Consider the following 25,290-nt stretch of genomic DNA (forward strand, 5'->3'; position numbering starts at 1 on the left):
ATGCATTTCTCAGAAGGGTATTTCCTCAGATTTCCCCCACTCCCCCACATTTGTAACTTCCCTGGAATCTGCCTCTTCTTGCCTTCACCTCAAATATGTCTGCAGTTTGATGCTTTTGATTTTATACCAAAGACTCCATCTCTTCCCAGTTTCATATATGCTCTTTACATTGCTTCATGATTATATTTTACTTTATCGCCCCAACACACCTTGTGTACTTTTCCATCATCTGAGTATCTACTGCACTATTCAGTACCTACTCTTTGCTTGTACAGACAATTCTTCCTAGTTATTTAAAAGGTGCAAGTTTTCAGCTATGAGGGTTGTAAAGTGGGATGAGAATTTGCAGTAATGTGCTGTAAAATATTATTTAAAGAAAGACATTATAGAAATCATGCTGAGGAGTTTTCAGCTCTCTCTTCTCAAAAAACACTGAAACATTTTTCTTCCTCTTTTTTGTCATGTTTTATCTCCTATCTGCTGTCTCTGGTAACTAAGTTTTGTTTTCAACTCCCTGTTTTTCTTCACTAATCTTGAATCAATCAGAGCTGGACTAAAGAGCAATAGTGGATGAGGCAGATGAGCATAATCATTAGGGAGAGGACAGTCTAACAAAGAGGGTACTGATCTATGACTCTAGTAGGTCTAAATTTAATTCACTTCTCTGTGGAGAGCAAATATCAGAGGTGAATGAAATGTAAGGCTGTGTAATTCTTAACTCTTTAATGGACAATTCAGTTTTTCAGTTCTCATCCCCAAATCCACAAACCTGTCAGTTGCTATGGCTGCTTGTATATGAGTAAATGACATTGTGCCAGGGATTGCTGTCAGGCACTGGGGCAGTTTCAAATGTTAGAGAAACCCTGGTGTGGTAGGGACTGTGTCAGCTATTAGTGTCCAAAACTTCCCATTCACAGCTTGGATCACAGAATCACAGAATCACAGAATGGTGTGGGATGGAAAGGACCTTTAAAAGGTCGTTTAGCCCAGCACCTCTGCAATAGTTGAACATCTTCAACTAGATCAGGCTGCTCAGAGCCCCATCCAGGCTGAGCTTGAATGTGTTCAGGAATGGAGCATCTACCACCTCTCTGGACAACCTGTTCCAGTGTTTCACCACCATTGTAACAAATTTCTTCCTTTTATCTCATCTGAATCTATCCTTTTTCTGTTTAAAACTGTTGGCTCAATGCTATTGTTACAGGCCCTATTAAAAAGTCTGTCTCCATCTTTGCTATGTGGCCCCTTGAGGTACTGGAAGGCCACAAGAAGATCTCCCCAAAGTCACCTCTTCTCCATACTGAACAGTGTCAGCTCTCAGCCTTTCCTCAGAAGAGAGCTGCTCCAGCCTTGTGACCATTTTCATTGTACACTTCTGGGCCCACTCCAAGAGTCCATGTCCCTCCTGGACTGAGGATGCCAGAGCTGGATGCAGCAGTCCAGGTGGGGTCTCACCAGAGTGGAGTAGATGGACAGAACTGCCTCCCTTGGCCTGCTGGCCACACTTCTTATATAGCCCAGGATATGGTTGGCTTTCTGGACTATGAGCGCACAATACTGGCTTGTTTCCAGCTTTTCATCCACCGGTTCCTCAACTCCATCTCCTCACAATCACTTCATTCCCCCAACTGTCTTGGTACTGGAGTTGTCCTGACCCTGGTGCAGCACCTTGTTCTTGGTCTTGTTAAACCCCATGTGTTTTCCTTGGGGCCACTTCTTCAGCTTGTCCTGGTCCCTCTGGATAGTATCCTGACCTTCAGGCATGTCAGCCACACCACTCAGCTTGGTGTCATCTGTATATGTGCTGAGGGTGCCTTTGACCCTTCTGTCTATGTCATTAATGAACATATTAAACACTCCCAGTCCCAGAACAGATCCCTGAGGGGTGCTAGTTGTCACTGCTCTTCCTTTAGACATCAAGCTGTTGGTCACCTCTCTGTGGATGCACTCATCCAGCCAGTTCTTCATCCACTGAACAGTCCATCTCTCTCTGCAATTTAGAGAGAAGGATGTTGCAAGGGACTGTGTCAATTACCTACACAAGTCCAGACAGATGACGCCTGCAGTGATTTGCTTGTCTCATAGAAGGCCTCTGGGTTGGTCAGGAAGGATTTTCCCTTGGTGAACCCATGCTGGTGCCTCAAATCACCTCCCTGTTGTCTATGTGCCTTGGCACAGCTTCTAGGAGGATCTGTTCCATGGCATTCCCAGACACAGAGCGGAGGCTGACAGGTTGGAGGCTGACAGGTTGGTTGTTCCCAATGTTTTCCTTTCTCCCCTTTTTAAAACTGGTAGCAATATTTCACTCTTTCCAGTCACCAGGGACATCACCTGACTGACAGGTTTTTTCAAACATGATGGAAAGTGACTTGGAAGCTACATCAGCTAGTTACTTAGGATCCTGGGATGCATCTCATCAGGTCCCACAGACTTACATATGTTCCTCAGGTGTTCCTGAACCACTCTGAGTGTGATCACCTTTGGAGGGCAAATCTGGTGAAATGTTATGATCTTGTTTATGTTGTTTCCTGTGGACCCAGTGAGACATAGAATCTCTTTCCTAAGTGCTGAGGGCACACCCAGCAGGTCTGAAGGTGCTTCTGTGTGACCTAGAATAGGTACATGCAGAGAACATAATGCCTCTTTGAAATCTGCTTTATATTATATTATCCCCTTTTTAGAGGGCTTCCTAGCATAGATTCTCTCCTCTGATATGTTCTCTAAAACAGATTAATGCGATCAAATAAATAATAATGAGTCTGCCACAGTAGTTAAGCCTCAATCCAAATATCTTTCATCTTCAAGAATTTTTTTTTTGGTAGAGCTGGAACAGAAGTCACAATTTCAGGGGTCAGACTCTTTGATAATGAGACACATAAGCAGTTTGCCATGGTTCATTAATAAACATCTTTTCATCATTGGTCCAGTATTAGTGATTAAGTGATATACTTACTCGGTGATGGAATGTTTTCTTCCTACTTGCCAGAGTTCTTGTGGGTTTCTATCCATCACTGTCAGCCCTGCACTGTTCTCCAAAGAAATAATTTACCTTCTTGTACAGCTGGAAATTTCTGTAATTCTAAAAAACAAGGTGCTCAAAACTCTTCATTTTGCGATGTCAGAATTTTTAAACTTGCTTTTGCTACCGTGACAATTTATCGCCATATCTGCAAATTAATTGAGCTGCTTATAAAGAAACTGACATGCTTGTTTATGCATACAGAGGAGTAATTTCTTGCCTTCTGCTTGTTTTCAGTATAGTGGGTTAGTTCCACGGGAGAGCTGGGACATGTGGCATCCAACCCTGGTGGCTGAGGCCCTGTTTGCAATCGCAAACATCTTTAGCTCCCTGCGCTTGATCTCATTATTCACTGCAAATTCTCACCTGGGACCTCTGCAGATATCTCTAGGAAGAATGTTGCTGGACATTTTGAAGTTTCTGTTCATATACTGCCTTGTGCTGCTCGCTTTTGCAAATGGATTGAACCAGTTGTACTTCTACTATGAGACAAATGAGCCTGGCAACTGCAAAGGAATACGATGTGAAAAGCAGAATAATGCATTTTCAACGTAAGTAGCTATTCATTTCTATCCTACCCCTCTCCCCAAATATTTTACTCATTTAGATGCTTTTTACAGAAAAGAACTTCCACTTTCTATGTTATTGCAGTGGTGTCCTGACAAACACATCTAATACTACCCTAACAAAAAAAAAATTGACATTACATCATTATAATAATGTTCCACCGATACCACAGTGAAGTCTGTACAATTCAAGATCTCAAAAGATAAATGTTAATATAGAGATAAGAGGAAGATAAGTGAGATTAGAATGTACATGAGGTCACCAGTTCAGACCTTGCTTATTCAGGCAGCTGTCACTCTGCATTTCTTCCATGCCTACCATGTGGGCATTAAATAAGTCTGGTGTTCTAAAACGAAGAATCCTTGCAAATGTGATAGGCTGAAAACAAAACATGCAGTCCAAGCTTCTACTGACCCTACTTCACACAATCAAATTTCTATTCTCATTTCTGTTATAAAGTATTTCTTTTTCTTTCACTTTAAAAATCAATTTTACTTCATTCTGGTTTATATCGTACCAAAACATGACCAAGAGAACACTAATTATTTTTCTTGTCTTTTGCCTTCCAACCTGAATCAAACTCCTGCTATAAATGTCCATTCCCTGTAAAAGTCTGTGTGTCCAGGCTGTTTTTAAAATAAATTTATTACCAATTTATTCCTTCTTAGAGGAAATAATTTTATAAAAATTATAAAGCAGCCTTTATATCATCTTAATCAAGTAATTTTTCTTAGGCATAGCATATTTATGCTGTATATTAATAATACCTATGCAGGTCTAAACTTTATGTGATCTGAATAGGAAAGCACAGAGAAATTTTTCAGAGCTCAGCATTGAGGGAAGCAGAATCTATCTGGGAAATAGGGGGCATGACTGGTACTAGCATCAGAAGTTGGTGTCATGGCAAACTGTGATGTTTTATGTGCTCCAAACTTTTGAGGAGCAGAGTCTAATGGGGACCATGCTTATGACATTATAGTGTAGATGAACACAGAACAAAAGTGAAAGATTTTCAAGCTATCTAGCTGCAGAGGATTTTTTTTTTTTTAAATTTCATAGTTGTTGCTAGCTTCCTAGCTGTTGTACTAACTTCTCTAAGGGAATATCGTATCCTTTAGGTATGAAAGCACCAGTTTTTTTGAGAACAGCATGCTTATCTTTTTCATGTCTTCCTTCTTTGTGAAAAAAATCATATGCTAGTGATTAAAATATCTTTCTAATTATTCAACTTCTTTTATCTCAGTGGCTCTCAACAAACCAGAACTGCATAATATGAGGATACCATACTTGTTTCAACATCCTGGTGAAACACAATAATTGAGTTACTTTTGAATCCTTATTCTACTCCCAATAGTTAAAGCAAAGGGTCAAAATACTTCAAAAGAAGGTGTCCAACATAAGATCTCTGAAACTATATTTATACCTCTGAAGTTTGAACAAAATCAGCCTCTTGCTTGCAGGCATATTTATAGATTCTGTATTGTATATCTAGAGGCTCAGATTTGAAACTTTAGGCCGTTGTTTCACTAGAAAGATATTCCATCTATGTTGGGGATGTTGTGATAAGTGTCATTCATCTCAGTCAAGTCAAGAACTTTTGTGTTTGGGGAGAAACCGAACAATCTGAAAACTAAATGTGTTGTTATTATACAGCTATTCCTTCTGGGTTTTGTTTTTCAGGTTATTTGAAACGCTGCAGTCATTATTCTGGTCTATATTTGGACTCATCAATCTCTATGTGACCAACGTGAAAGCAAGGCATGAATTCACTGAATTTGTTGGGGCCACCATGTTTGGTACCTATAATGTAATATCTCTGGTTGTTCTACTCAACATGTTAATAGCCATGATGAATAACTCTTACCAACTTATTGCTGTAAGTTGTTCCCTGTTCTTAGATCATTTACAATATATATCCCAGCTCTGTTCCTACATCCCATTTTTCTGGCAGTGAAACATTTTACAGACAGGACATCGGGACAAATATTCTGCTTTGTTCTAATTCTTTTGCACTGTTCTGGAAGGACAAAAAGGTCAGAACCAAGCTGGACTGGGTAGAGAGAAATTTCCCCACACCACCAGATGGGGAAGAGGTGACCATGATGAAGCCAACTCATGGTTTGAGAAGGGTGTCCTAATACTTCTGGCAAGTGACATGGGCTACAGCCCTGCCCAGGCTGCACTGTGCAGGACCTCTTCTTAGAAAAGACTGACCAGGATTGTTCTGTCTCTGCTTCATTTTTAATATGTTACATTTAATAGCATTTGAAAGGCTGCTATTTTTTTAAAAATTTTTATCTGGCGTGGATATACACTAAACAGAAATTGTATGCCCATGTTCCAAGGACAGCTTTGAACCCATTAGCCATTCAGACAGAAGGTCATGTCTTCTCATTCAACACTGCCCTTTAATGAAAACTGTCCTTATCCTTACCAGAGCTATTGGCTTATTTTTATTTCTCAACTTTCTATTAAGGACACTAAGGAAAATAAATACTGATTCATCATATGATAATTCAAATATGATCATGAAGAAAGAAAGTAAAAGAAAGCTTCAAAATCTTAAGATTTTAAATGTGCTTTTTTTTTTCCAATCTGGGAATTACACATTTCCACAAAAAAAAATTGATTACCTGTGTTTGTATAACTCTAGTTGGCAAAGTCTAATGAACAGTATCTCAACATAGTACCACTCACCAAAACTTGGGGTGTAGGTAGTATACTTTTCCTGCTACAGCTTCTAAATTGCTTCTTTTGTTGCTGAATGGCTTGGGCTAGACCTGTAGCTTAAGTTCTTGGCTATCCAAATCTAATATTAGTGATGTAAACTTCTTGTTCAGCTGCTAGGATTTAGAAATCTTTCCATGGACTTTAACTTTCATTTTCCCAAAATTTTCAGAATTATACAAGAAAAAAAAAATTCAAATAAAAATAAAAAAAACCACCCATGGCCTATTCCAAATATGTAATTCTGAAGTAGGAGGGGGAAAAAAAAGACACTTGACTCAACAGTTTTAGTAGCCTCATGACTTTTTGGATAACCTATCTGTGAATTTTCTGGAATGGTAATTTCTAAGAAAATGCATGAGCCTTACCAACTTGTTGAAGCTACTGCAGAGCAGCATAACTAGACTGATCTGTGTGGAATAATGATGAGCTGCTATTAGGACAAAACATTTCTTCCAGAAATTTAGTCTTTCTCTGCTTGTAATTACCGTTTCTGGTTTTTGAGTGACTTTCAATAATTTAACATCTTGTAACAGTGAAAGAAGTGCTTACAAGTAGATATATACCTTATATACCAAATTTCTTTACTGAAGTAAAGCGTCTTAGCCTTGCTTTGTGTTAAAGACCTTCTGTCAAAAGAAGACGGCAGTATTTCAGCAAGACAAATCATTAGTATTTCAAGGTTGTTCTATTTTTAGTTTTTTCAGGTTTTTGTAGAGGTTTGTTTCACCTCCTTAATGACAGTAACATCTGTGCTCTTGTGTTTCTTGTGTTCAGGATCATGCAGACATTGAATGGAAGTTTGCTAGAACAAAACTCTGGATGAGTTACTTTGAAGAAGGAGGAACTCTGCCCACTCCTTTTAACGTCATACCAAGCCCAAAGTCTTTGTGGTATCTGATCAAATGGTTGTGGAGACACCTTTGCAAGAAAAAAATTAGAAGAAAGCCTGAAAGTTTTGGAACAATAGGGGTAAGTAGTGTGGTTTACTCTGCCAGTAGTCCTCCTCTTTGTTATATAAATGAGTTTTTCTCAACGTTACAGAGCATCTGAACTGTCATATAATGTGGATATGAGCTAGAGAATAATTCTAGCAGAGAATGTTTACTTTTTACATTCATATCAATGTATTTGAAGAGAAAGTGTCATCATATCCCTGTACAATGACAGCGTGAACCATGACTGTGCTTCATCTACAGATAGTGTAAGAAAGATTAAGAGCAATAAAAAATACGAGAGATCAAATGTGTATACTTGTCTGCCGGTCTCAGAATTGTTGGTTGCTAATCCCTAGCTCAAGTGTCACAATTCAGGTATAAGAGAATACCACAGACTCATGTATGAAGTATTTATTATGGAATGTTCTCTGTGTCTCTGTCTCTCTACATGTAATGAAGTGGGCTTACCATAAAAGCATTTTTACCAAAAGCTGTTCCCATTAAAGAAAACATTTTGAAAGGTAACAGCATTTACTTGGACTTCCTTCCTTGAATTTACAGGTAGGGTTATTTCAGAACTGTGTTCTGAAATCATACAATATTATGTTAGTGCTGATTAGCAGTGACATTTCTAGGAAAAAATGAGGGGAAAAGACACACAAGACGACCAAGAATAGTCCTGCACCTGGAGTCAGCAGATTCCTGTGTAATATCTTAACCATTTACTTTCTCTGGTAGCTGCAGTGGGTAAAGCATATTTGAATTTTTCCCTCCTAACTTCCTCTGCTTGAGATACCTCAGTCAGCAACATTTTTCTATACTGTCCGTGCAAATATTCAGGCATCATTCTAACCCCCCAACAACTAATTCTCTCTAGTTATGTTTTCTTCATTTCCCATGAGCAAGTCAGTATCTCAGTAACTAGATGGCATTTAGCCAGCTCCAGCATGAAGGAGACTATTTTGGGTAAGATGCAGATAATGGCACTGTCTCTATACCATAGGGATTTGATGAATACAAATGTTTCAAGTCTGTTGTAGGAACTCAGCCAAGCATTGAGTGAGAGTATGAGAGTCAAGTGTGGGTAAGGGGAAAAAGAAAGGGATATAGTACTTTTGCTGTTGATTCTTATAAAAAAACTGCCATCCATTTCAAAGAAGTCAGAGGATATGATACAATTCTTTGATGGAAACTCACTATATCAACCCTTTCTTCCTATTTCTTCCCTATTTCTTGATCAGTGAGTAACAAGGATAGGTTTTTCCTGCATATTCTCCAGTAATATCTTGGAATGCAGTTTAATCTCTAGATATACTTGGAGGAACAAGGTCACATGGGTGTACTGATATATGATGGAAGAGGAAGAGTGACATATAAAACTAATTCACAGTTACTGTGCTGTTAAATAGATTTTGTCCTCTTTGTAGAAAGCTTCAAATCAGGCTTATTGCAATATACTGATTTGGTGGCCAGTATCTACATTGTGAAAGCAATTGTTTCAAAACAATTGTTTCACTCAGCTGTTCTATTTGTACATAGCAAAGAAACAGCCACAAAAAGAAGCTAATAAGCATGAGAGTGACATTGAAACAAACCAATAATGAGCTACAAGAAAATACACACTGGAAAAAAAGCTTAAGTGAAGAAAGACTAACAGTGATTCATATAGAAATTTAAAAAAGAACATGGACTAGCATGAATGATGAATAATTTTAAGGCTAAAACATCTCTGTGTGATATAGGAAGTGAAAAAAGTAAACGCAGAGACCAACAGAAGGAAAAACTGTGAGATGTTGTTAGAAAGAAAAAGTCAAGAGAGATAGTGATGTACTTGTGTGTGTGGGAGAGCAGGCAATGCTTCTAGACATTTGTTAAACATTTGGTAGGGATGATTAGCTAGTGTAAACTGAGAGAATGATATTAAAATTAATGGTTTGATGCCAGTGTATTGCAGAGGGTTGATTAACACAATATCCCTGTTTGACTGAGACAGATCCAGAATATCCTTTTACATCCCAGCTAAACTTTCTGGACATTTCTTGTCAGACTTTCCATCTGGGATAAGGAAATTTTTTTTTTCTTTTTTCTTATGTTCTCAAACTGCAGATCTGGGAGTAAACTCATTCTTGGATCTGTGGAATAATAAAGAAAGATATGGGATGCTCCCAGCCCTGTGCTGAATGGCATGGTGAGGAAGGGGATTCAGAAAGATCATTCCTACTTCCTGCATCTACTTCCTGTTAGGGTACATAAATACCACCTTCTAGAGACCCACAGCTTGGATTTGGGGAAACTGGTGCACCAAAGGGTCAAAGGGTAGGGAGTCTATGCACCAAGCTTCTTGAGCATTTTTCCAAATAGAATTTTCTTTTGGTTTTTGAATTTAAGTTTAAAAAAAAAGCAACAAAATCTGTAAATCCCAAACTTTAAAATTAATATATTTCAGTTTCAAAAAAGCCTTTGTTGAGAGAAACTTTTCAGCTTCAGGATGAAATTTCTGTTTGAAGAAAGAAGAAGCAGAAGGTGCCGTGTAAAGCAAATATCTTGGGCTGAGGAGATGCAGGTTTACTTCTGTTCTCCAGGGGGTATTTAATTATTTACCCCAAGTATAAATGCTATGACAGCAGAAATTTCTATTCAAGATCTTTAAGATACTGTAGTTCTCTTGGGAGAACAGCATAGAAGGAGCTAAACCTGGCTTCCTCCTGATTTGAATGTGAACCACTAATTGCTGAACTGTTTGGGAGTGGAGGACATCAGTGAGGGAGAGATGTGGGACAATTTTTAGTTGATTTCTGTAAAGTTATTTTTTTAAATTATTTGAAAGTGGAACCTCCAAAGCACGTGGGACAGTAGGGCCATATCCATCTCTGGTTTCCCCTACAGAATAGATTCTTAGTTGGAATTAGAGCTGAAACCCCTCTGAAGCAAAAAGCCTGAAAAAAGTGGGTGGCTGTGACTGACCAGGCAGATTCAGTCCACCATATGGGCATCTCACAGAACGACAAAGTTCTTCAGCTAACTCCTCAGCATAGCACAAGCCCCATTAAGGTTATGTGAATTTGGAACATTTTGCAGTTTCCACGCCCAGTTATGGACCCAAGCTCCAAAATGGAGTAAGATATGGGTATGCATTCTGCGCTCTGATTTCCACATTGGACGGATACAAACCATGAGATAGATGCTGTTGACTGGATGTTCCCAAAGAGGTTAAATCATCAGTCAACAAATGAGCACACCACACTGATCTCATAATTTGCCCTGAGGAAACTTCCTTCTGGTTTTGACAAACTTATTCCCAGCACCCTTGATTTCCTAGAACTTCTTCAATTGTCCCAACAAGCAACATGACAAATTAAATTTAGAACCTCTATGCCCTTTCAACCAAAAGTAAATGAAGAGTTTTCTCTGCCTTTTGTTCACCAATGACTCCAGCTCACTTGTATCTCCCCTATAATAACTTTGGCCTCTGAGCTACAAGATAAGCTTTGTTGGGATGTGCTCCTATTCACTGAGTCCTCCTTCCCTACAACAAGCACTAGGAAAAAAATGCTATATACTGATTTTGGAATATTTGCTATATGGATGTATGGATGCCATATTGTCTGTAAGGCAGAACTCAGATTTCAAAACATTTTGTTCTGAAATTTCTAAATGTTAACTTTCCTGTGAGGAAGCACTAATCAGCAGTGATGTTCTGTGGTGTTTTCCAGTAGAAAATGCAAGAGTGTGCATCCAAAGAGTGAGTCAGTGCTGGAGTATACAAAATAGATGGTAGACAGAGTGGAGCTGGCAAGGATTATGCATGATCTCTGCAAAAAAACACCTCAATACCAAAAAACTAAGAATCATGAACTAGGACTGAATCAAGGATCAAATCAAATATGTCAACAATCCACTGTAAAATTTATATATGTGTACACTTGAGAGTTCAGTATATGCAGGCGGAATGTGTAAAGAAAGGGTTCAGGGTCAGGATAGTTTACAGCACACATTCTAGTGAAACTATTTATCTGGCCCATAGGAAGAAGAAAAATGACAGTAAAAATAAGTATGATATGATTGCTTGGGAGGGTCATCTACATTGTTGTTTAAAAAAAGCTATCATGGGCAAGAGCAGGGTCTGTAGTGATGTGAGGTGCCTCTGAAAACAGCCAATTAATTTTCTTCTCCTTGTATGTCAGTTCTGTGATTCTTCTGTCCTCTGTTGTAGTGGGACAGCTGAAGTAGTAGGTGATGAAGTCAAGGGGAGGTTTTTCAAGGGAGGCTTTTTCTCCAAAGCAGCACAGAGCCCAGCCATGCTGATGGCAGCTTCTCTGCCACAGCTTCAGCTGAAGGAAGGCCAGGATGCTACAAGGGATTTACTAATACTTCAGCTCTTCCATGAATCAGACAAAGCTCTTCTACCATTCAGAGTTAAGCCCATTTTTATTTTCTGTCATTTTGACATATCCCAGGTATGCAGCATTTTCTTTGGCTGTTATCATAGTTATCTCCTGCACTTAAAACTCTGAAATAAGTGTGTGCTGCTCTTTACACATATTGTATATATATATATATATATATCTCAGTTCCATTAATTTTGTTAGCTCACCTTTGCAAAAGCCAGATTAGTAATGGAATTCTATTTATTAGGCTGACATTTTCCTGACTGCACAAGGCTTATGGGCGTGTCAAGGCTAATCCTGGTAGCCATCTGAAATCCACTGCTATTTCAGAAAAAGAAGATATATGGGAAAAGAAACCCTTGTCCCAATGGAACAAATTGTACAGTTTTCTTCGAATTACATTCTCCTTTGCATCTGATCATTCACCAAAAAGTGTTTTACCTATAATTTTAAGTATTTCAGAAGAGAAAATTGAAATGCTTGCCAGGGATAGCTTCAGTAGGTTTTTTTTCTGCATCTGATGTTTATCTAAACAGTTTCTTCTTTTCTAGCTATCCAGATTTTTATGCCATTTTCTGAGCAACCTCTGTGATTTTATTATCATTTGTCACAGAAAATCTCCTTTTCCGTTCTCCTAGTCTTTGTTCACCTGGTGGAAAATTATGCAACTTCTAAGGCAACATAAGCATTTTGTATTTTCTCTGTAATTTTTGTTATTGAAAGTTGAGCAAAGAAATAACATCTTCCCTCTGGCATGGAAATCAATAATCTGGAGTGTTGTATAGTCAAGGACCATTTCATGGAGAAACCTCTCTGGCAACACAGATAAGTTCTAATCCTTTAAAGGGGATGCTTCTATTCAAGATGAGGAATATATCCAATGACTTCAGACAACAGTTCCTTTTTCTGGACCTTTATCCCTGAGCAGTTTAAGGTCAAATGCAGACATTAACTCTGAATCCCTGCATTATAAAACTTATAATTTTGATAAAAAAACTTCAATTTAAGTAATTCAATATTATTTAATTTTTGACTGCCAAAGATTTTTTTTCCAAACAGTGCAAATTACTAGGAACGCCATAAAAAGGAAGACCAAAATATTTGCCATTACTAAATGGAGCTATTATTAAAGCTTCCTGAAGGATATTAGTGCCCCCTTTTGGAAAGTGACAACAGCATCCCCTTCAATGTCATTATTGCATTCAACATTGTCCTCAGAACACTGTTTCTCCCCCTGCTGCTATTTTCAGTGAAATTTAAATTTCATCCCTTTGCCAGCCATAATTTTCAACTTCTTCATGCACATAGTACAATGGTTACTTGAAACAAAATTTGAACCATGAATTAGACTATAACAGAGCAGAGAAAAGCAGGCCAGCTGAGAACTAAATAAGGACAATATGAATGTTAATGACATTTGATTTCTAGTGAATAGCATGATTTTCAGATGTGTTTTGCCAAAGATTCATTCTGCTTTTAAAAGGAATCAAAAGATGACTAGAAACTGGAGACAGAATCTAAGTATTTCAGCTGGACATAGAGAACTGTTTGGAATAAAAAATTTGACAGGCTACATGTATGTGTCATTCCCTGTGCAGTATATATGTGGCTGTGTATGAAAAAATACAATTAAAGTAATTTTCTTTCAGCTTCTTGGTGGTATGGTTTGAAAACAATTGTTAAGTACAGTAGAACTGTTCTGACACATTATTACACAAATCAATCTTTTCACATAGTTATCCCAAACTGCACTTGTTGGCACTGCATTGAGTTGAAAAGACACAGCCTCTGTTTCTGGGAATTTCTGAACATAATCGAGCTAGTTCTTGTTACAGGTGCAGGATTAGACCTATGCATTTATTTCACATTTCGCTGTAAAATAAATCAGAGCAGACAGCAGCTGCAGGAAGTATTGTGCAAGACAAGAATCAGCATCTTTTTTATTTATAGGAGTTATTCACTTTACCTGAAGTGTGTTTCAATTACACCCTGAAGTGTTCTTCCCTTCACCTGTGAGTCAGATCTGTTGTTGAGAGCTCGTTTAGCCACGGACTCCCTTGGTGCTCTCTCAGCAGGAATGAAACATCTCCATCGTGTGGTCAACTGCAAAAAAATCAGATTTCTGTCTAAAAACAGTCTAAGGTCAGGTGTTGAGAGGGTGTCAGCCTTCCCACGGATGCACTGCCTCCTCCATGCACTGGCCCTGGTGATGGGCAGGCTCACCCATCCCTCCACCTTGAAACACAAGAAATTTCCATCTTCACTTTGGACAAGGCATGGACACAGAAACAGGATCTGGAAAAATTCTGAAGAAAACGTTCTTATGCACAAAGCCCTGCCTCACAGTGGCTGTTCAGACTGATTGGGAAATACTGATTTTCCTCCTTTCTATTATTTTTTGGCAAGTTCAGCCACAAAACCACTGCATCCCTGAAATTAATTGCAGACAAGAAGTGTAAGCTGACTCCAAGTACAGGCAAATGGTTAATCACTTCTTTCAAGTAAAAAAAAAATTACAAAATAACTTGCTGTGCCTGCCTTACTATGCAACTCGGTAATTTTAACAAGTCCCTTGGATGTCGTTTCACCCTGTTTAAAGTTGCTGTAAGGCTTCTGTTTTGTAGAAATACAATCAGTGGTCAGACACAGTATTTTCTTGTCAGCAGAAGATACAGAACCCAAGCTAAAGCTGTAAATTTTTCTTTCACCAGTCAGAGATAATTAAGGTACAGGATAGGAATACATCACTTATTATGCAATTGAGGACAAAAGTAATTTAAGGAAAAAAGTAATTCAGGCCTTTTTTCTCCTTTCTTCTTCTGGGCAGCCCTTAGTATAATCTAATGCAACACCTGCTTGAAACCTGGGCTATTATTTCATCCTACCACACTTCTTTTTGCTGCTCCTCTTCAGAATTAGTGTCCCTTTTACCCTCCCTCCTTATCAACACCAAACTGTGTTGAAAGATAAGTTTCTTTCTTCCATACACCTAGGTGTGACTAAGTGTTTTTAACAGAGATCTAAGCAGGAACTTTCTCATTAATACAGTTTTATAATGCAGGTTGAGGTTAGCTTTATCTTAAATGAGACATTAGGAGCCATAGCAAGCATCTTGCTGACACCATGGTTTCCCAAAACCCACTGTGCTGATGATTTTCTGTGCAGAATTTCCCTCCCTATAGCACATGCCATTGACTCCTGCTCTTTTGTTTTGTACCTCCAAGAAAAGTCTAACCTGAAAGAAGTCAAGATTTCCCCAATTCAGTAAAATATGCTTCAGTCTGTGTGAGTGAGTGACATGATCCATTGTTCTGTTTCTATCTCAGATCACTGACCTTGGGGCCCTGCAACCCATGACCTGGCTGCCCCACCACATCCATGCTGATGCTGGAATAAAAGGATTTGGATGAAAATCTAGAAAATCCTCTTTGTCTTCCCAGTAGTAGCCTTCTCCTTTCTGTAAAGCAAATTATAGGCTTTTTTCCAACACTGTCATTTTTCAACAGATCTTGAACTATTTCTCTCAGCTTGCTAAATATCATATAATACCCAGACCTGCTGTTTTCTTTGGTTAGTATTTTACTTCCAGACAGGGATTAATAATTTTTTTTGTTATTTTTTATTTTTCAGAGACGTGCAGCTGACAATTTGAGGAGACATCATCAATACCAGGTACAAGCCTGTGTTTATTTTTGATGAATTCTTTTTCTATGCCTCCAGAATATCTTCATGAGGGGAAAAAAAAAAAAAAGAAATTCATGAGAAAGCAGAAGAGGAAAATAAAAGAAAAAAAACACAAAATCCATACTTATTTAATCTTCAGCCAACAAGCTTAATATTTTTGGTGTTCAAACAAAAGCATTTGAGAAGTATAATTGTCTTCTTTTAGGAGCAAAAGGATATTTTCTAGAGCAATAACATGCTATCCAGTATTTTGTCCATTGTAACATGAATTGCCTTTAAAAAAGCAAATACCCACCTCCCTGCCAGGATTCATCAGGATCATATGTGCCACTCACTGACATTCTCCAGCTTTAGTCCCCCATAGACAACTTCCTTAATAGTCTCTCTGCCTAGATCCCCTCTTAGTAATTCTTTTTCATCCTTCCATCTTCAGCTTCTATTTTTTTTTTTTTTAGATTAATATTGCGCAGTGAATAATTTTTAGCTTTATTTTGAATTTTTGTTGTGTTAAAAGGGTTGTGAGTTAAACAAGATGTGAGCTGTAGGCTTGGTAATTAATGAATCCCATATGGGAAATAACTAGGTAAGCTGGGACTTTTCCAGCCTGAAGAAGAGGCAGCTGTGGGAAGTACAACAGGGATCTATAAAAGCATTGGGAAGGTGAATACAGAGCAGCTGTTTGCCATTTATCTGCAAACTGAATACCACACATGTATTACTCACTTGTGAGAGTGAATCTGGAGCAGTGTGTCAGCTCTGGCCCCATGCTGCAAGAGAGATGTTAACAAACTGGAAGGGATCCAGCAAAGAGCCACAGCAAGGTGGTTAGAGGATTGTCATAGAAGAAGCTGAGATTTCAGCCTGGAGTAGGTTAGGGGGAATATGACTGCTGTCTTAAATAACATAGTGGCTGGATAGAGAGAAGGATACAGATTTTTCTTCAAGGTAGAGAGCAGAAGAACAGGAGTCAATGGACACAAGTTGCAGGAAGGGAAATTCTGTAAGGTGAGGAGAATTATCTTCACAGTGAGGGTAATAAAGAACTGGAAAACATTGTGCAGGGAGGCTGCAGCATCTTCACCCATGGAGATATTTAGCACTTGACTGGACATGGCCCTGAGATGACTCAGACAGCCTCCAGGCATCTCTTTCAACCTAAACAATTTCTAGGATTCTTTGAAGACAAGAATGGAAACTACCAGACTGCAGGTTAAAAATTAACAAAACCCCAAATTGAATCTTACTGTCAAATTCATTGGCAGAAGATTTCTGAATACTGAAAGTTTACATTAGTTCAAAATGCACAAGGAAACCTGTCACAGCCAATTAAACCTAGAACTACCATTTTTGTTCAGGAAGTCAGTGCATCTCACAGCACGGGAGGCTTGAGAGAGAATAGCTGGAAATAACATTATACAACCACACCAGACTTGCTCTCCTCATGAGGCATCAGCTACTGCTCACTGCCAGGCTGCATATTACTGGCAGGAGACCTACCTTTGGTAAAACCCAACACAGCCCTTCCCAGGCTAATAAACATTAGCAGTTTCCATCAAAAACCAGAACAAAATTGCAAACAGATTTAAGATTTGTGCACATTTTGGTATGTTCCTAAAGCATGAAAAAGCCCAAGCGGAGCCTGTGAGTGTAGGTTTAGTAATTGATACCAAGAGAGCTAACACAAAACTTTATATTTTTAGGAAGTTATGAGAAATCTGGTTAAGAGGTATGTTGCAGCAATGATAAGAGATGCCAAAACTGAGGAAGGATTGACAGAAGAAAATTTTAAGGTATGCATTTATTTTTATGATTATAGGCATTTAAGTAAGATATTTTAAAACTGTGAAGCATATTTCTCACACTCAGTTGTTCAGGTACCATATAACTTGCTTCCTAGAGCAAGTTCTTCAACCATGAAGATGCCAGTTTTGCCAACTTCCAGACAATAAAGTTTGTTACTGATCCCTAGCACAAGCCATTTTTTCTTTTTTTTTTTTTAATTTCAAAAAGAAAAGTCAAATTAGCTTTCATACTCTGACGTTTCATCTTTCTTCCTAATTTTTAGGAGTTAAAACAAGATATTTCCAGCTTTCGCTTTGAAGTCCTGGGTTTGTTAAAAGGAAGCAAGCTGTCTAATTTGCAGACTGCAAAGATGAACAAAGACACTGCCTCTCTGTCAGAAAATGAAGAAAATAGTGAGAGTGAAGAAAACAAGAAAGGAAAGAAGAAACCCTTCAGCCTTTTTGACATAACAACGATGATTCATCCACGATCAGCCAATATTGCTTCTGAAAGACATAATGTAAGCAATGGCTCAGCAATGATGGTGTCAGAGTCCACTCAGGAGAAACAAAAGCGTGTGAATTTTGTAACAGACATAAAAAATTTTGGGTTGTTTCACAGACGATCAAAAACAAACTCTATGGAGCAGAGTACAAACAAAATATACACCGTTTCGGAAGAAGTTTCTCGTCAACAGGCAGAAGAACAATGTGAGAAAACTGATGAACTGGAAGAGGGAGAATTGACCATGAACTGTGAATTAAACATCCAAAGTCCTGGCAAAAAGTGTGTGTTGGCTGAGTCACAAAATAACAGGGAGTCTTTGGATTCACAGGATGAGGGAAGTATTTGTGCTTCAGAACCAGAGAAAATGCAGTTACAGAACTCAGAACCTGGCACTCCACGGGATCAGCTGGACAAGGCATTGGACATTAGCATTGACTCTGATGGGAAACAGGAAACAATTGTTCAGGGTGACTATGTGATAACAAGGTTGTGATGCTTACAGGAGGAAGCATTTACAAATATATATATTTTGCATAGTGCTTTGGGGGGGGATGTTTTAAGAATTATATTAGCTAATGCAGAATTACACTTTATAGTACTCAACTGTGGCACATGATCTTGTAACATAGTAGTCAAGAGAAAGAAAATATGAGGACCTTCTGTTTTGTAGCCTGCTTTAGCTTTCACGATTTGTTTTACATTTTTTAATAAATGGAAGCATCTTGTATTCTTGTACTGTTGCAATAACCCACAGAAACTTTTTAGCTATCTTTTTCAATTACAACAAATGGAATTTCTCTCATATGATAGTTGACTCCTATGATAAATATTTTTCTATGCAAATAAAAAGTAGCTTAAGAGACTTGTAAGCTTTTATTTAACTTTGCAGGTTCTTAAAAGATTCTGGACACCATAATAATCATATGTGGCTCCTGTCAGCATAATTCATGTCAAGCTATTAGAATCATTTTTTTAAATAGCTAGAAACTTACTTGTTTCAAAATCTATACAGAATCAGAAGATAAATTATCCTCTTTTATTTATTGAAGGAATATGAATACTTGTAAATTATGAAAGATCAGTCTATTTGATTATTTAATTACAGCTTTTTCCTCACAGCAAGAGGAGTATGACTTTCCTCATACTGTTGTTAGTTTGCAAGTTTGAAGACTGTAAAAATGTTTTTTATAGGAAAAGAAATACCTGTGGCGTACTAAAAATTGATGATAGATTACTTCCCAAGAATACTTAATCACCACAACTACTGCTTCTTCAACCATTTAGTTTTCCTAATGTGGTCAACCTATGCACTTTAATATTCAGCTGCTTAATAGCTTTTTCCTTCACAGTACACCTGCATTTGCTAAAGGAACGATACTTCAGGAGCAAACAAGCATACTATGTTCCCCTGAGTACTTGAATAAGTATGGTGATTTCTTGAGAAGTTTTAAAAGGCAAGCCTTAAGAGAGTTTCTTTGACAATTTCACAGTTTGGGTGAGTCTGATTGGATGTTTTATAAAAGATTAACTAAATGTTTAAAGAAAACCTAATAGTATTTTTCATTACTGATGAGTGACTTACTGTCTTAGTTAAAACCAGTATTTTTAAAATTAAACAGTTTGGGATTTTTTAATCGTTGGCTGGCATCCTACATTATTAAAAATGTAGTTTTACAGCTGGCTTAAGAATGACCACCCTTGAACTCTCAGCATCATTCTTTCTCCCCATGAATATACCACATAAGTGTGGTTATTTCATTCTTAACCTCCCTAGCCCTGCCATGATAGATTTCGTAGTTCACATTAGTCTGCATTTAGGAACCTCCAGATGCATAGAGTACATTTACATTTCAGATGGGCTCTGTCACATGTAAACCTGTAGGACCTGACCTAAAGCCATATCATTCTGGATCTAAACTGTCCTGGTACTGAACTGTGTTTTGAAAATCCAGGCAAACCCCTCTCATCTCTGTACCCTTAGGTGAGTTTTCCAGCTCTGCTTTACACATGTGCTACTCTCTCTGATCTCATTTATTGAAAGCTTCCTTCCTCCACACCTGTTTGTGCCATGGCAGAAAAAGTTAAACCAACATGGAAAACATGATTCATAATTGGAAAATAGCTTGTATAGCTTTGTAACAATGTGTTCAAATCCTACTTGATTGGTTGGTTTCCATCTTGGCCTCTTGACTGCTCTGTAGACCTTCTCTCCTTCACGTCTCTCTCCTTGTCCACCTTTAGATTGTAAGCTCCTTGGGGCAGGGCCTGCAGCTTTTCTGTTTGGATAGCACCTGAATCATTACAAGTATAAAAAGAAATAAATAATAATAATAATGGTGGAATACCCTCATATCATTTGTATTAGGTCAACTATTTTAGAGAGTTCTTTTTTGTACTGTAACATTTTGCTAAAAATGCCATAGAGCAAATGCGTCACATTGTCACAAAGTTTTCTATATCCCTGTTAATAGTCCTTCTCCACCACTGCTTTCAATTTCGCATTCTTCATCATGATTTGTAACATCTTCAGGTCCTAAGCTTCCCACCTTTACCCTAGCCAAATTCAAAATAGACAGTGTTTGCTAAAAAGAGCTTTCAGTTCATTCCAGCCATGTGGTTCCAGTCCAGACAAAAGTGCCTGAGCAGGGTATTTGTATTGCAAGCATCACCAGTATCAGAACAACTATCACGGGTCTGAGAGTTCTGCATATTATTCTGGCATCATAAGAACCTGTTTTTCTCATGCATGAAGTTCTCAGTACAATACAGTTAATGTGAAATATCAGCCACATCATCACATCATGACCCCACTGTGCTGGGTGTCAGTCTAAGTCACAGAGTGGATACAAGACAGAAAAGCAAAGACAGTGCAGGTGGGCAGGATACTTAATCACAGGGACACGATGTACTGCATAGCAATAGGTGGTCAGTCTTTTGCTGCTTTTTACTATTTTTTTTTTACATCCAAATACTGAAACATAGGTCTATTAAATAAAGCATACCTAAAATCAACATTTGCTCCTTTTTATGTTATTTCTAGACATCAAAGTTTGTCACCAATAAGGACAATAAGGACCCAAAGCCATTCCATTTAAATGTAATCCTAAACAAGCGCCTCATTCTGTGAAAACAGATGGGCCCAAAATTTAAGCAAAATTGCAATGGTGGTGGACTTTTATTGCTTTGTAGGCAGCCAAAAAAATAATCCTTTCTCATTGGATGCCTCTAAGAGAACACCTGTGCCAAGAAAGACCTAGACATGCACAGAGCAAGGTTTGTAATGCCACAGCAGAGGCATTATTAAGCTTTGCAAAACTGAGCATGCTTTCTCCTCAAAAGAAATATAAAAGTTCAAACCTACCTGCTCCTTCCTGCAGCTTCCTTTAGTGCCAATATAGGAGGAATACAAAAGAACCAGGATATGAACCCCTATAAAGGACAGTCTTTTGAAGCAGAGCTTAAAATTGTGAACTGTTTCATGGAGCAAGAAAATTGACTAAATACAAAAGGGCTTAATACTAATATTAGGTTCCTTAGAATGTTGAGGAAACTTCTTTAATTTATATCTTTTTAGTTTTGTAAGGACAAAGCCTGACTGCTCTTTTTATTTTCTTCAGCTCCTGGAGAAATAGAGTGCAGACAGCCCAGCAGGACTTTGCTACCCTGGCATAGCTGGACAGGAGGCAGCTTGAATTCATGGAAGCCATTGTTCCCCAGCTCAGTAGGTGTGAGCCAAAGCTGACTGGGGAGTGGGTGCTTGCACTCTCCACAGGCTTCACACTGATTCACAGCCAGAGGTCTGGGATGCAGAAACTGCATTCTTAGCTTCAAAAAAAACTACAAAAGCTCCTTCTGAGTCTGCATGCTTCAGTGGCCCTCAAGAGCACTGCAGAGGTGAGAACATCAGGGCATTCACACTGAATGGAATCCCCTAAGATAGCTGCAGGCCATGGCTCTATTTGTATGGGGTAAAAATCACCAGAGAGCAAGCCAGGTAGATGCCTCTTCAGGGGAGAACCACACCTCTGCAGCTGGTTTTGATCTTGTTTTCTGGGTTCATAGATTGAGACCATTACATTGACTGGTATGAGCTAAGCACCTCACACAGCCCTCTTCAGTACATCAGAATTTAATGAGAAATTCTATGACTTTCCCAATATGAGGTTTTTTGGTAAATAAGTAGTGCCTAGTTCCAGAAGAATGCATATCTTCAACATAGTTATAGCTGTTGGGAGATTTAAAAGGTGAAATTGCTGGTGTTTGGGCATTCAAAATTCTTCAACAGAATATTTGATACGATAATGTCTTCCTTAATGGCATCCTTTGACTGATCTTTGAGGAGGAAAATTTTTGTTTAGCTTCCTCAGAGGAATAAATCATAGAAAAAAGGCACAAAGAAATTGTTATATGTTCATCTTAAATTCTATATGTGTATTGCAGGCTATAACACTCCATTTACTCTCAAAACCTCAGATGAGTATTTATTCATATTCTGAGAACCAGCATGAAAAAGAAAGGAAGCAAATCACATTTAAATATTGTGAAGAGGCAATGAACTTTTGAATACAGTTCAAACGTTTGGTATCAAGTTTTCTTCTCGGAATACAGAGGTACAAGTTGGACAACAACATAATCCCTCTTCATTTTAAAGTCTCTTAAAAGGTACCAACAACTTTAGTGAGTAGGATAACCTCTCAAAAATAATTGTACTGGTAAATAGTAATAGTAAATAATAGTACTGGTAATGATAGTGGTAGTAATTGCAGTAGTAGTAGTAAATGTAAGTGTAACAATAGCAATACTATGTATTTACCCCTGGGAAAGGGGAGCTCCTAGTTCTAATCCCTGCACAAAGTTTTCCTGTTTTCCATGTCAAGCAAGCATTCCATAACACCAGTGAGCTGTCTTGGGGCACACCTGTCTTCCAAAATAAGCATTCTAATCTCCGTTGAGAAAATCTTATTGCTCTGAGTTTAAACTCTTTCACTAGCTGAAGTTTTAATTATGGGCCCTACATTCACTGCAGCATGAGCAGATTAGAGATCCTTTGAGACGTTTATGGCTAAGTAGTTGGACATACTCCAAAATAAATTGCTGCAGTTAAGGATGAACTTCAATCCTCTAGATTGAAAAGGAAAAGGAGTTGAACTCCTTGAACTACATCAAATCAAGTTCAGTAATCACTGCTTTAGCACTTGAGAAATTGCCTTAATTTTGTAAGTGTAAAGAATGAAGCAAAGGTCTTTCTCCATTAATATTAAAACAACAAAAAAAAGTTGCAACATTCAACCTTCATGAATATTGAACTGTAAGAGAACTTAGTCATACAGTATAATTCAGTTTTATCACAGGTCCCTCCAACACATAATTCCCTTCCTAAATTAATCAAATCCTTTGCTGTTGCTAAATATAGCTATGAAATGTTTGTGCACATGAATAATTTCAACTGTTTATATTTGTACTTTTGGGCAGCCACTATCTTTTAACTATATAATTTTTTTCTGACTACTGTTTGTTCTGTACTCATCCCCCTTGAACCTTGTGTTTCTTTGAGTGTGGTCTAAGCTGATTATGCTATTTTCATTTCAATTAAACTTTCTGCTCTCTTTAGTTGACTATCACAGTTACATCCAAGAGCTGTGCAGCAGTAGGTGTTGCTCATTACTGCTGTGGCCTTTTCATCCTGGCCTTTAGTTCTCTAAAGGTAGCCTGGTACCTTTCTGCCATGGAACCACATTGGTACACTCAAGGGCCAACACAAGTCTCAATTTCAAACACTGAACATCAGAATAATTGTCTTTGACAGAGACCCTTGCCTCTTTTATACATTTAAGAGGGAATTCAGTTATCTATGACTAGAAACCTGATTCCAATAGCTGATAATTGAAATGAGTACCAGTTCCACACAATGCTTCTTCAGTATCTTTTCTCTCACTTTTTTCTTCAAAAATGTAGTTGATGATGTCCTTGTTAAAAAAGAAATCTCTTTATGGCAACATAGTCACTGTTGCATTTTAAGAGCATGAGTATGAGAGCTGTGCTTGCAGTGGAGACAGAGGAAGCATTCAAAATATAAAACAGAAGTTTCAAGAAAGGCTGAGCCTCTAAATATGCTAATGATTTCTATTTACTAATTACCATTACTAGTGCTTTCTAGTCTGAAAATTACTAAGAGAACCTCACACAAGCAGAACTAATGAAAAATTCTTCCACTGCATAGAATCAAGTGTCAATTCAGAAGAGCTGGCATACTTTATTTAATGGAACTGAAACAGCAGGAATAGCCCCATCTGTATTTGCTTAATATGTTCAGCTTTTAAAAAAAATCCCAAGGTATTCACAATGAAATTATTCCATAAATGTTTAAAAAGGCAATAAAAGTCTATGGTTAGTGAGCAAGATGAAATAATGTTCTAGCAATCCATGTGTTTCAATTTAGCAGGTTTGTAAAAAGACCTTTTTCTCTTGTAATGTCAAGTCTTTGTGGATCAAAATATTATATTCCTGAACTCCAATCCCCATTTTAAAAAGAAGAAAACAAAACAAAACCCTACTGCCCCCCCAAAAAAACCAAACCAAACAAACAAACAAACCAACAAACAAAAAAAACAAACCCCAAAACACCCAAAAAACCAAACCACCCAGAGACTTTTCAGTTTTCAGAGAGCCATGAGGATTTGTAACATAAATAGTACCATAAGAAAATCTGAAAGCATTGAGCTAACCTTTCATAAATTCAATGGACAGCATAGACTGCTCCTTAAATGTGGCCAAGTGAGAATGTCAACTGCAAAATAACTCATTCTGGTTAATGATTTATGCTTTTAGAAAACAAAATGGAGCTTACAAGACAGGTGATGCATACATCATAATTTTCTGAAAGTGTCAACATGTCTCAAATACAGCAAGCATTCAAGCACATTCAGAGAAACTCAGAAAGTCCTACACAGATGCTCATTTGTGCAATAATTTTCATTCCTTTTTCCTCTGTTTATCTTCCCTATCTGATGTTTTATTTTTACAGAGAATGTGTAAATCCTCTAATAAAGATAAATATCTTATATTTTTCTGCTACGTGTTCCTAAAAATAGACAGTAAGACCAAATAAGACCATATTTTATGTTGCATCACCTGCAGTATAACCATCTACCTTGTGTCCTTAGGATTACAGGATCGTTTACTAGGGAATACAAGAAATAGATTTATTTGGATTAATTACATGTGGTACTGAGATGCCTTGTTCAGCCATATCCCAAATATGAATGCAGCTAGCAAAGCATGGAAATAATCCTTCTCTATGATTAATTTGACCAAATCCAGTTGTACATCACGTAAAAGAAGCAGAGAGAAGAAACTTGAAAGATATCTGGTTTTATGTAATTAGAGTTAGAGTAGTGAATATTAGCATTTTTAATTCCATTCACTTTTATTAAGCAAAATTAGAGGGATTTTTTTCAGCATTTATTTTTTTAAATGATACAGTTACTTCCTTGGATTGCTTTGCAAGATACCGAGAAGTTTATTTAATAATTAATAAGAATTTCATTAGCTGAGAGATTGTAAATCAGGAGAGATTATGAGATACCTCATCTGAGGACTGTTTCTAGTGATTTTATTTTTACAGGATTTTAACTTCCCAAGATCTAAAACTCCCTGACCATTTCCCAAAGGAATTTAT

At 37.8% G+C, this 25,290-nt stretch overlaps 1 protein-coding gene across 3 annotated transcripts in view; it reads left to right on the forward strand.

The window, feature by feature from the left end:
- Positions 1 to 19,949, forward strand: part of TRPC4 (transient receptor potential cation channel subfamily C member 4) — a 128,998-nt gene extending 109,049 nt beyond the window's left edge. For 2 of the 3 annotated variants that reach the window (XM_085061015.1, XM_085061032.1), the window contains 6 exons: positions 3,257 to 3,570; positions 5,267 to 5,462; positions 7,091 to 7,285; positions 15,270 to 15,311; positions 17,024 to 17,113; positions 17,389 to 19,949. In XM_085061015.1, coding sequence (XP_084917141.1) covers positions 3,257 to 3,570; positions 5,267 to 5,462; positions 7,091 to 7,285; positions 15,270 to 15,311; positions 17,024 to 17,113; positions 17,389 to 18,105 — 1,554 coding nt within the window. In that variant the 3' untranslated portion in view covers positions 18,106 to 19,949. The remainder of the gene's footprint in view (positions 1 to 3,256; positions 3,571 to 5,266; positions 5,463 to 7,090; positions 7,286 to 15,269; positions 15,312 to 17,023; positions 17,114 to 17,388) is intronic. The other variant, XM_085061025.1, reaches the window with a different exon arrangement.
- The last annotated feature ends 5,341 nt before the right edge of the window (positions 19,950 to 25,290 follow it).

Source organism: Lichenostomus cassidix, chromosome 1 (assembly GCF_008360975.1).
Source record: "Lichenostomus cassidix isolate B80296 chromosome 1, HeHo_3.0, whole genome shotgun sequence".
Classification (NCBI taxonomy): domain Eukaryota; kingdom Metazoa; phylum Chordata; class Aves; order Passeriformes; family Meliphagidae; genus Lichenostomus; species Lichenostomus cassidix.